General features: G+C 37.5%; 1 protein-coding gene across 4 annotated transcripts in view; it reads right to left on the minus strand.

The window, feature by feature from the left end:
- LOC117423593 (schwannomin-interacting protein 1-like) overlaps positions 1–13,528 on the minus strand; it is a 183,984-nt gene that overhangs the window by 47,695 nt on the left and 122,761 nt on the right. The window contains exon 1 of one of the 4 annotated variants that reach the window (XM_058990349.1): positions 2,560–2,578. The exons of 2 other annotated variants lie outside the window; for them this stretch is intronic. Coding sequence is in view for 1 of the 2 variants with exons in the window: in XM_034039648.3 (XP_033895539.3) it covers positions 311–316 (6 nt within the window). In the remaining variant the exon portion in view is untranslated. Of the gene's footprint in view, positions 1–310; positions 732–2,559; positions 2,579–13,528 lie in introns of those variants that run through there. One more of the 4 variants, XM_034039648.3, reaches the window with a different exon arrangement.

The following is a 13,528-nucleotide window of genomic DNA, read 5'->3' on the forward strand; positions in this document are numbered from 1 at the left end:
TAACAAATATTAAAAACGATCAGTAACCCTGTTCATGAAATGTAACTACCGGTACAGTAGATTTGTTTCAATGGGCTTTTTAGATGCAGTTGCCTTATAACATATCAATTTCTGACACAACCTGTGCAAAGAGAAAACGATGAAACTGAATCAGTTGAATTCCTGTTTGGAACTGCATCCTAAAAACTCATAATACGGTCTGTGAAGATGCTTCTCAGAATCAGAACAGCGCGGAACAGTTAACACGCACACAAATCGACTGCGGGCTTCTTAAGACGACACATATATGTATTTCCCATTTAATACTTACCGTCATGATGTCTTACAGATTCCACTTGTCAAGACATTTTCAAAAACGAAGAATACAATGAAAAAACTGCCACTATCAAATAATACAAAAAGGAGCCGGTATGATGTTATGAACGTCTGTGCTATTTTTCATCGCCTTGCTTGCTTTCTTTTTTTCCCGATTGGAGCCCAGCCCTCTAGTATAGTTCTACCGTACACTGGTCTGGAGCATGCTCAAAAATAGACTTAAATCGAAATCACTTGGCTTCAAACATCCAGGCTTTCCATTTCTTCAGCAGATGTCAGAAGCCGACACAAATGTGTTTCCTTCCCCGTGTAATCCTCTGGTTCTCGCTTAAAAGACTATCTCCTAGTTATATACACCAGCTGCTGCACATCATTTGAATCTGCCTTAACCCTCAAACCTACTTTTGGACCAGGCACGACTGTGATTTAGACTGAACCAACCCTTTTGCAAAAGCCCAGCCTACTGCACTTGCTGACCTTGTGATGGGTATGGGGGGAGGATACTTAATGTGAATTATTCATTACGCAGCCTCTTTTCTCATAGTTTCAGTGCAGTTTTTTAAGTCAATAATATCATATGAAATGTTTTTGTTCTGCAGGATTTTCTTTCTGTTTTGGTTTATTTTCAAAATTCAGGGTTTTTCAGTAAGACCGCAGCCAATGGCTATTGTGTCACATACAGGTATCACTCTCCACTCTCTCTATTCACAGCAGCAGTCGCCAGCAATGGCTCCAGTACTGTGCTGATGAAAGAGTTACATCACATTCAGTACTTTGTGCACAGATACGCAGGGTTGAGGAAAGGAGAGGCTGCCAAAAATTAATTCAGTTACCACTGCCTCATTGTATCTTCAGGGTCGAACCGCGTCACTGGCTACAAAGCATATGAGTAATTAGAGGAAACTGCTGGTTCGTTAATGACGTTAAGAGATCGTTTAAGTGGGTAGATAATTTCACTCTCTAGTGCAAGTATAAGCGGCTGCATGACAATAGCGTGCCAACTGAGAGCTTTCTTTGTTACCACATATCATTGACATATAAATACAATGACATGTGCTTCTTTCAAAAGACTCAACATTGCCCTGTAGTATTTTCTCATTTATACCGTGTTACTGAAATCTTAGCTAGTATATTTCTCATACAGTTCATATGCAGATTGCAAATAGGTAATCGTGTAGACCAAGTGTGATTTTACATTTTTACACATTGCAATTCCAAATGCAATGGGGATATTTTTCGCAGGCAAGTACGTTTTTATGTATGTATGTATGTATGTATGTATGTATGTATGTATGTATGTATGTATGTATGTATGTATGCATGTATGTATGTATGTATGTATGTATGTATGTACAGCTGTGGCCAAAAGTTTTGCATCACCTGCAAGTTTAGGATTGATAAATAAATAAATAAATAAATAAATAAATAAATAAATAATAATAATAATAATAATAATAATAATAATAATAATAATAATAATAATATCTCTCTCTAACCCTAACACCTGACTATATGCCTACAAAATCCCTGACTTTGTGCAAGTGTACCTAGAAGAATTGATGCTGTTTTGAAGGCAAAGGGTGGTCACACCAAATATTGATTTGATGTAGATTTTTCTTCTGTTCACTCACTTTGCATTTAGTTAATTGATAAATATAAACTATTAACATGTCTATTTTTGAAAGCATTCTTACTTTACAGCATTTTTTCACACCTGCCTAAAACTTTTGCACAGTACTGTGTGTATATATATAATATGGACTGGAGATTGCCCAGAGGGAAGACTATTGTTACTGACAGGGGGCTAAAATGCTCGAAGCCACCTGGAAATAACAATAATCTACCCGAGGGGGATTCCATTTTCCACAATGAGCGGTGCCTGCAGTACATATTTAATTAATGAGTCAGTCAAAATAATGAGAGGCAAGGTTGGATAGTAAATATGACTTCATATACTGTAAAGCCATAAATATTTGCAAGCTTTTTATTATGCGTTTATCATGTGTGAAAAAAAAAACGTAAACATTTTTGGCACAAATATCTTAGTGCTGTATATATAGTGAAGTAATATACTAATACCTGTGCAACAGGTCGCCAACATTTCTAGAGCAAAATAGGTTTTATGAGTGTGATTCGCCAAATATTTATGGCTTTACATTATTTTGTTTAAATATAGCTGATACAGCATAAGTAAATAACTAAACAACATAAATAAATAACAGAAAATGTTGTTGAAGTTCATACCTCAAGTTTTTTTTCAATCTTTTGTTTTGTAATTCATTTTCTGTTGTCACAGAATCGCCATTCAGCAGTTTTTTCATTCAGCCATTTTATCTTGTTGGAGCGGAGATGGAGTTTGTTCCTTTGAAAAGGGGCGGGTCTGACAGTGATGTGAACCAATCACATGATGGGCGGAGACTAATTGCCCTGTGGTGTAAGGATGTTAGGGCAATAGTGCAATCTATTTTTATGCCTATGATGAGGTTTTAACCAATCACAGGCCAGGATTTCCAACCACTGACTATATATATATATATATATATATATATATATATATATATATATATATATATATATATATATATATATATATATATATGAACATATTTAACATATGTTATGAACATATATATGAATATATATATATGAACATATATATGAATATATTTAACATCATGTAATCAAAACGATATTGCAAAAGTCTACCGGAAGCCATAATAGTAGTACAGTATTTTATGTTAGATTATAAACTTTTACAGCTTTTCATTAAGTATGCAATTCAATATGTTAAAGTAATAGTATGCTGCAGGTTTCATTCGACTATATGAAGCACAATTCGTTCATTCTATTGGACATTACAACACTTTTGGCCATGTATGTATGTATTATTATTATTTATTTCTTAGCAGACACCCTTATCCAGGGCGACATACAATTGTTACAAGATCATATTATTTTTACATACAATTACCCATTCATACAGTTGGGTTTTTACTGGAGCAATGTAGGTAAAGTACCTTGCGCAAGGGTACAGCAGCAGTGTCCCCACCAGGGATTGAACCCATAACCCTCCAGTCAAGAGTCCAGAGCCCTAACCACTACTCCACACTGCTGCCCACACTGGTGTATGTATGTATGTATGTATGTATGTATGTATGTATGTATGTATGTATGTATGTATGTATGTATGTATGTATGTATGTATGTATGTATGTATGTATGCATGCATGCATGCATGCATGCATGCATGCATGCATGTATGTAAGTATTTATGGGAGTGTCCATACCAGTATAGCATCAAAATAGGTAACTAGACCAATTTACATCACTGTAGCTGAGAACTCTGCCTGGAAAAAGTTATATAAGCGCCTCCCTTCCTCCTTTGATAATCACCAGGGCAACTACTTCCACAGAACATTTTCCTCTTTACAATCATTTCCGAGAGCCCTAGAAGCCATTCAGGTTATGCTCAGAGGAATGTGAGGTTTATTAATTCAGAATCAGATCTAGCAATTAGCCTGTCAACAGGAGGCTAATGCATTTCTTCAGCCCCACCTTTTCCTTTTGAAAATAAGCTTTGATAATCGCTGCAGTATTTACATGTATTCAGCTGGAAAGGCCCACCGAAAAATCACGTGTTGATCGTTATAACAAAAACGATTTAAATACCTGCCAACAATCTTGATTATAAAAGGCAAACATGGTGCTATGTAATGCTGTTATACAGTGTTATTCTACATACAGAACAACATTTTCTTTTTTATCACACAAACTGTCAACTAAGGCTGGACTCCACCATTATCCCACATTTCCCACAACATATTTTCCACAGAATTCTTTTTTTTATACTTTACACATAAAAACTAATTTTTTCTTTTGTACCTTTTTTTTTTTTACCACGGAATTATAGTATTTATCATAATAATATTTTGTAAAGCAGAGATCTCCCCGGTTACAGTCAATACACATCGACAGATATGGATCTACTAATCTCAGCTGCAAGACCTGGCTGTCCATTACCCACTAGACAGTTTTGCTCAGCTGAAAAATGACTGGGTGCAAAAAGTAACTTTTTGATAAAACAGGCAGCACAATTTCTCTGCTTACTACTATTGTACACATTTATTTGAGGAATTGACTGAAGTAAAGGATTGAAGCTGTCCACCTGTCAAAGAACTCTCTACACTTGATGAAAAACATTCCAGATATATTGAACCTGAAGCCCCCAAGGGTCTTAATGGAAACGGGCAGATACTGTACAGCACGGAAATACGCAGTGCCAGACTTAATCCCTTTCCTAAATCTAGCACCCAATTCAATTCAATTTTTTACAGGAAAAAATGATTTTCAGAAAAATAAATGGAATGATTAAACAATCAATCATAAAATACACAGCTATAGTAAAAGAAAGTTCGAGCTAAACGTTAAGAAAAGAAAGTTTAACCTAACCCATGTGTGTGTAGGTCAGGGGTGTCCAAAGTTGGTTCTTCCGTTCCTGGTTTTTGTTCCAACCCTGTTCTAAATGGTTCCATTGAACCAATAAACCTACATCCCTACCCTGTAGTTAATTATATAATGTTACCTGTTAAACCTGGACTGGAATTGCCCTTCAGGACCATGATTGGATGCCTTTGAATTGGTTCTTTATTGCATTCTTTCTGAATGAATATCAAATAACGTTATGCAAATTGTACAAATCATGTTCCACAATGTCAACAACAGGCCACAACAACGTTTAATTTGCATGACAGAGAACACAGTCTTGGCAGTACATTTAATACATGCTTTAGTCAGCCAGACTGCCAAACATTTGGAAGATCTTACAGTTTTAGAAAGAAAAGATGTTACAATGTGTGGGTTTAACAGAATGCTTCCTAGAAGAATCCCAGGAGAGGCCTGGCATGACAGTTTTAATAAATCGTTAATACTTGGACTGCAGGGGGATGCAAGCTTAAATTGCTGACCTTAGCATCAACATATTTCATTTGGGAATTGTTCTCCTTTGCTGTACAGTGGGGAAGTATTTGACATTGACTCTGTAAGCTACAACCAGACTCCTACACATGTAGACAGCATCATCTAGAGCAGTGGTTCCCAACCTGTGGTCCTTGAGTAAACTCCAGGTGGTCTGCAAACAGCTCTCAAAATTCGGTTAGACAGTTCTTGAAAAACCCCATTTCTACACAATCACATGTTGTGCTACTACAATATGTATTACTAAGCAACACAACACACAGCTTTAACCACATTATATATAATTATAAGATATGTATGTATGTAGTCTGCAGTTCTCCACTTTATCTGTTTTCTTTTATTACTGGTGTGTTTGTAAATTAATATATATTACAGATCCCTTTGATGCAATACCAAGCATCGCCTTCAAAGCTGCCATGAACTGAAACAGCTTTCCAATGTGAAATAAATACTAACTAAATAACTGTAACACATTATGAAGCCACATTTGCCTTGTCAAAATTAATTACAGATTTCCAGCATTGTTTTTAAAAAAAAAAAAATCTACTAGCATTCATGTAAAATGCACATCTTTCTAATCTGTGATAATTCTACTGCTTGTCCTTATGTCTCCTACTTCTCTGGTCATTAATGATTTGCTGGTAGGATAAAATAAGTATAATGACTTAGTATACATTTTTGCTCATTATACAGGTTCCAGTAATAATAATAAAAACCTCCATGCCTCAAACGTTAGGCTTGCCTGTGAATCTCATCTATATATCCCTCTCGTTGTGTCCAATCACACATTCGGACAGGGGTGTCTAAAGTTGGTCCTTCCAGTCCTGGTCTTTGTTCCAATCCTGTTCTAAATTGTTTGATTGAACCAATTAAACCTCCATCCAGACCCTAAAGTAGTTATTTATCTAATTGTAGCTGTTAAACCTGGAGTGGAATGGCCCACCAAGACCGTGATAGGACACCACTGTATAATTAGGCTATTTGAGGTAGATATAAATCTTTTGCAAGGAAATATTGATCACTCCATTACTAACAATCTGATTAGGGCTGCCCATGGTTTTGCCATATACCTTCCCATCTGCACAGTAAATGCATGGAGGATATCTGACACTGCAGTACAGCAGCTGGAATCTTTTACAGACACAGAGTGACTGCATTTAAAAACAAATGAAAGGAAATCCGACAGCACACCGGTTATGCACAGTATTTATCAAATCATCTCATGTTGCATTAACAAGACAAGAGAAAGAAAACAGTTGTTAAAAATGAATAACCTGCCTTCAAACTTTATAATGCTAATCAATTTAATTAGCCTTGACTGGCATGCTGGAGAGACAAGTACACAAATGTTGCAACACTAGGCAAAACAGCCTCTCATGTCTTCAGAGGCAGCTGAATTAACAAAGTCATGTATTATACTGGAAGTTATTGTTACCAATTCCTGCTCAGGATGGTACTCACTTGTATCAATTAAACTGAAGTCTAGAAACTCCTGATTCTCTTCCACTACCATAGGAACGTGATGCAGGTTGCGCATACCATTCACAGTACATCTTAAAGGGGTGGCTAATCTGCCTTGTCACTATTTAAACAAGCATACTACAGATTGTCTTTTTTTTCTTCTTTTTTTAATATTTAGTCAACATAGATCTGAATGGCTCCACTGCAGAACTGCAGGTGCCCTATCAGCCACAGGGGTCGCTGGTGCGCAGTGAACCGTGGATTGCCCTGCCAACCTAAGCCCTCCCTACTCGGGCGGCGCTCTGCCAATTGTGCGCCGCCTCCTGGGAAACCCTGGTCACGGGCGGCAATGACATAGCCACCTGGATTCGAACCTGCGATCTCCAGGCTATAGGGCGCATCCTGCGCTCCACGTGGAGTGCCTTTACTGGATGCGCCACTCGGGAGCCCCCTACTGTAGAGTGTCTTAAAATGTCAACAAGTCAGAATGTCAGAAACATCTCAAACATCTCAAACTCCAGCAATAAGAGGCTGAAGGAGGTGGGGGTGGCGGGTGTCATGGAGTCCTTATTAGGGATTCTGTTTTGTTAGTTAAAAATGTATAACCCCATAAAAAAGCATAATGTTTTTATTCCTGTCAGTTACAGTATATAACAAGGCCTTTCAGATAACCCCAAAGCATCCTGCTATCCCCTTACTGCAGCAGCCATAACATTAAGGTATCCAACCTACTCCTTTATTTGAAGCTGCTCAGTTTCTGGACACATTATGAAGAGCAGTGTTTTTATAATTCAATGAAGAATACACAGACATTTCTATTGCCGACCATAGACTGAAGCTTCCAGGGGGCGGCACACAATTGGACGAGTGCCACCTGGGGGTGGGGGGGGGGGGGTGGGGGCTTAGGTCGGTCAGGGTGTCCTTGGTTCACCGCGCACCAGCGACCCCTGTAGTCTGGACGTGCGCTTGCGGACTTGCCTGTAAACTGCCCAGAGCTGCGTTGTCCTCCAATGCTGTAGCTCTGAGGTGGCTGCACAGTGAGTCTGCAGTGTGAAAAAAGCAGTAGGCTGTTTGTCTTCGCCACTCCCGAGTCAGCGGTGAGCTAGGCATACAAATAATTGGATATGCCAAATTGGGAGAAAATAATAAAATAATTGGCGATTACTAAATTCAAAATAAATAAATAAATAAAAAAGAATATACAGATATTAATAAGAAATACTGATCCAGATTCTATTGATTTAAGTGCGGGAGACATACAGGGTTCGGATGAGCTCTCTTATTAAACCTTGGCAGTGCAGATGTGTAAAATGAAGAGTGGGTGCTGGATTAAGATATAATCTGCCCTCAGAAGGGCTGTACTGATAAAACATATAAAGAGTGGAGCAAAGGGGGACTGAAAGGGAGAGGCAGTGCTGTGAAAAAGAAAACTTTAATTCTTCCTGAAATAGAATTGGGTTAAAGAGAGTGTAATTAAAAAGAACAATAAACCAACCTTGGACGGCCTGATAAAGGAAAATGATTGTCCTAAGATTTAAAACTCCTGTTTAATTGTTCAATTTAGATTAGTCGGGACGTTTCTGCTCAAGCTTCAAATCAAAATGAAGGTTTACCAGAGACATTTAATCTCTACCTGGTTAAAAGAAACACTGCAACAGTATTATAGAGCACCTTTAATGAATGAATGCACTGCAATCTCAGGGCACTGAGCGCTGATCAGACACTAATGAGTGCACTTGATCAAAAGAAGTCTTTACTGAAGTTTTGAAGTACCAGAGTGAGTCAGACATGGGGATTTTTAGACAGGGAGTCAATTATAATACTATGGGTGCGTAATTACTAAAAGGCCTGGTTATTGAGAGTGGGACAGCAAATGGGTAACCTCAGCAAAGGGAGCTAAGAGAGTCATGTTGCAAATACAATGAAGACCTTTCAGAACCGTACAGTATATGTAAGAGTGGGATTTCAAACAAACATGGAGCCAGGATGAGAAACACAAAGTGGTGGAATAGGATGAATTCGCCAGCAAAGTGGAACTGGAAGACACAGGTATAGTATAACATCAGCACGGGCCAAATTAAGCTAAAATACAGTTTGAAATTTGGAAGGCCTTTATAAAAATCACCTGTTTTAGAACAGTCATTGGCATTATACAGACCGTGGATCTATATATCTACAACTGTGGATTTTAGAGACTGTGGATAAACCAGCATCAGAAACAGCACGTGTTCATTTTATTCTGCCTGTTTACAATCTTTACACATTTACGTTTTGAGAAAATCTAGAAGTCTGTTTTTTTTTTTTTTTTTTTTTTTTTAATTTCATAAATAAACCAGACATTTATAATGTGTCTGGTCTTTCAAACGCATTTCAGCATAGAGGTGGTCTTGCAGCAGTATTTATTTGCACAGAGGCACATTTTTGCATGCAAATGAGTTAATCTAATAAGCCATTTTGGCATAATGGTTTAATTTGCACGCAGCTTAAGAGGGCACGGCACATTTCTCTAAATGGAATTTTTGATTCACTTTTTATCGGCACTTTGAAATTTTAATGAACACTGACTCTTCATCTTGGTGAAGACGTAGGACTGCTAGCAAGTGTTCAGCTCCCTTTGTCTTTATTCCTTCTTAAAGCTGCCTATGCATACTGTACAATAACCTTTCTATGGTGTTTTGTCCTAGTCACATCATGCTGATTTCCAGGTTTTTGGTGGCAATGGCACACATACTGTTAACTGGCTTGTAAAAGCTTCAGCCCAAGCAGAACAAGTAGGTGATGATAGATTCAGCCCTTCAGCTAAAAAAGAATGCTTAATCACAGCTTTAAGATTCTTCTAAAAGATCTGTCCTTACCAAGTGTGGCCATATTTAGAAGAGAGTTATATCTGAGAAGGAGCAGTGAATATGATCTGATGAATAGTCACACATAGGTTATGCAGTTATATGTCTCAGATGCTGAACACTGGACTTAGTCAGTAATTTTAGGATTCTTCACAGTGAAAGAAAGTTCATTTCCAATCAGCAGAAACTGAAGTGCTTTGAGGAGGCGTTTGTGTTAGCGGTGCAAAAATGCACCATTCACATTTTTTAAAACACCCTCAAAAGAACAGCAGGGTGTTAGCCACGATTCACTGGCTAATTTCCCCAAAACAAACAAATAAATAAATACAAAATCCACAAAGAAGTAAACAAACAAAAACCTTCACATTTGAACATCCCAAGCTGAGACAGCTGGAAAAGGAGCTGACAATGGACAATGGACAATGGAATTCTAATAAATGGACAATCAAACCTGTTCATAAAGGACTACGGACATTGCTTTTGGTTTTTAAAAAATCTCAACTAAATTAAGCAGCAATTACAGACACAAATAAACCTATGCTGAATGTTCAAGGCAATCACAAATCACCAAATGAAAAGGGATGTTTTCTGAAGCTTTATTGTGCTAGGAGTAAAACTGGTAATCTGGTAAAACAAACAAACCCGAATCAAACACACACACCACACACACACACACACACACACACACACACACACACACACACATATACTGTATATAATGTATACATTTATTAAAGGGCAAGTGTCTTTGTCATTGAAGATTGGAAGCCCATTTATACCACAATTGAAAAGCCTGCTTTGTTGATTGGTGGCTCAAAATGTGTGTAACCAAGTTTCTCTCTGGCCTAACCAAAACTGAAACCATACAGCCAGAGCAAAAGAGCAAAATGTATCTTATTTGTATTATGTTATGCAAGTGCTTGCTGTTCCATACAGGTATAGAAGCATTAAAAGATTTATTGCAATCACAATCATCTCTAACTTCACAGACGGTGTTTCAATATGAGAAGTCTGATAGGGGTTTACAGAATGACAGGTGAATCTCCCAGGCGACCATCTGAACTCACTGAGTACACTGAGCACACCAAGAGTCTTTTATCTCCCAGTCACCAGAACAGCAATACAATTCCAAAGCACAGTCCATGTACAGCTGAATGCAGTTCAGCAGAGGTATCAACGATGACACACAGGGAATGTGAGTGTGTGGTACAGATCATAGCCAGCCTCCCTGCCAGACAACATTCCTGTAGCATTACATCCATCCACATACATCAGCTGTGAAGTGGCCTTGGGATTCTTCCTGCAGGATATACTGTAATACCATCTTTGACCAAAATTAATCTAACCGAACACACATGGACTAATCTTAGAGACTCACATGCACTGCTAGATGGTTGGTTTCCAAGAGCCCTATTTTAATTATCTAAACATGATGCTTAGATCTGGGGCTGTTTCGATCAATTGAAAAGACCCCTTCAGGTGAACGGGATGAGGAGGCAATGTCTTGTGTGTGTCCCTATTATGAATAATTACATTTTTTGTTAGGATACATTTCATATATAGTCTACTGTACTAGAAATTGCCAGCCATGTACATTGAAATCAAATAATATTGCTCAAAAGAGCTAGCTGCCTAACTACATATGGTTTATATGCAGTCTATACAGTATATGTAATTGCATTACAGTTTGCATTACATTTTCTTACTTGTTGCAATGGTAGTGTCTTGTTGTAAGAGTTGTTAGGACTGTATCTAGCAGGTATTGCAATAAGTGTCCTTTTGGCCTCATAAATGTCAGGTTTCCAAAACAGATGATCACAAGCAGCTGGGGTTCACCGGGGGGTCGCTTATTCTTTGCTTTAAACTGAAGACACTGTTCTTACAACAGTGGGTGCTTGACACCACTTATTTCCACTCTTGACACCACTGATTTCCAAAATGTATCTATATTGAATTGATTGAGTTCAATGATCACTTCGACTAAATTACAGTACATTCAAAGAATTAGGCAAAATCTGTATATGCTGTGATAAACCCAATGTCATGAAGGGTTACACTGTTTAAACTTCAGCACAGCTTTGACTCCATCTCCACTGAATGAAACTGACACTAACTTGAAATTTCAAAGGGCCTGTCTATGACAAAACTGACAGTCTTTCTGATTATATCTATATTATACTTTAATTCAATATTCATCTCCGCTTGCTGGAAAAAAAAAAAAAAAACCTGGTCTGTCTTTTAAAAAACAAATCAAACTGTCCAAAAGGACTATTGTTTTGAATTGCAATTTATTTTCATGTTCAGTTCACAAGTCTCTCTTCTAAGCCTCAAAACCCACAGCCTTTCACTTGCAGTTTAGTGACATATTCTACTGGCTGGCACCCAAACAAAATTGAAGGTATGTCTGAAACACTTGTTGCATAATTTTTCTAACTTTTGGGTTGGTCATCGGTCTACTTCGTTGTAGGCTCAACCCACTTAAAGTTAGCACTTAAATACATTTTACATCTATAAGCTTAACAGATCTTGTTTGTATACAGCAGTTTTGCTGCTGTGCATGACTTGTGTACAGGTATGTGAAAACAGTATTTCTGGGAAACATTTGTTTTATATAATCATATTTTTATACTTATTACTTTTAAGATGTTCTATGCATATGCTGTATATACTTTATTATTTATATTTTACATGCAATTTGGTCATAAAGATCTTTATCATGAAACAGATCAATAACTCTAATGACTCTTTTCCCCTCAATGTACAGTAGGCATTTTACACACACTGTGCTAACAGGTAGATTGAAATAAATGATCTGCAGTGTGTTCTTACTGACAGCCTTTTGGTTAGGATGATTGGATATCATTTATAAATTACAAGCGGTATAAAAGGTCAAACTTCACAGAGGGACTGGTAAGTAATTACTGTGCAATGAAATGTTACTTTATTCACAGACGTTGGAACAGTGTACAGTGAACAAGCTTGTGCTGAAAGACAGTGCCCCCAAGCACGATGTCAAGCAATGTATTGTGGCTGTGCTTTCGCTACATAGTGACTAAAATTTAAGACAAAGTATTACTTTAATACTGAACATACACTAGCCTTTGTTTTGGGTCTTTTGATATCAAGGGAAACTCACATTTACTGGAATCACAATCTTAAAAAAGTCTTCTTTTGATTGCATATTTCAAATTTTAGAATATGAACATCTGTTTGGATTCAGTCATAGTCCTCCTGTCTCGGGAGCACTTACAATTTTCAACTATTAAAATATTATATGAGTGATACTGTATCACAGCTCAGGCTGTCTGATGAAGTCCCTAACTGTTTTAAAGTGCAGAACGGTAATATAATGGGCAAGGGACTAATGGGCAGGAAAATAAAGCACTACTAACACTAGGAATAAAGTTCTAGGCCAGTGAAAAACAAAGCTGCAACACATGATGTAGGAGAGTGTTGGTATTGCAGATAGAGGTGTGCAGATACCTGTCAATATTAATAGCACTATCATCTTTGAAAAACATTGCATGGACATGACAACTGTCAACTACAGAGAGAAAGATAAAGGATTGCCTCTAAATACATTCAACAATTCCTGGAAGGCCATCTAAACGAGGGTCAGCAGATTCCAAGCCCAATACTAATTCAGAGTTTTAAAATGCCAATCTGCCTACATTTCTGCACCCAGAGTAATTTCAACTGTGATTTCAAAATGATTCAACTCACTCTAACAGAAAAAAGGTTACTCTTTGAAAGGCAAAGAAACTCTTGTTTAAAATATAGAATCAGTAATGCTTATTCAATGTGCTTGACCAGCAGCACCACAAGATTTCAAAGGTCTTTGCAGAATCAACCAGCTGCTTCATGTTTTGAAGGAATCCTAGATTGATAAAGCCTCTAGATTGAATATCAGATCCACCCAAGTAAGGCAAGAAAGC

Source organism: Acipenser ruthenus, chromosome 17 (assembly GCF_902713425.1).
Source record: "Acipenser ruthenus chromosome 17, fAciRut3.2 maternal haplotype, whole genome shotgun sequence".
Classification (NCBI taxonomy): domain Eukaryota; kingdom Metazoa; phylum Chordata; class Actinopteri; order Acipenseriformes; family Acipenseridae; genus Acipenser; species Acipenser ruthenus.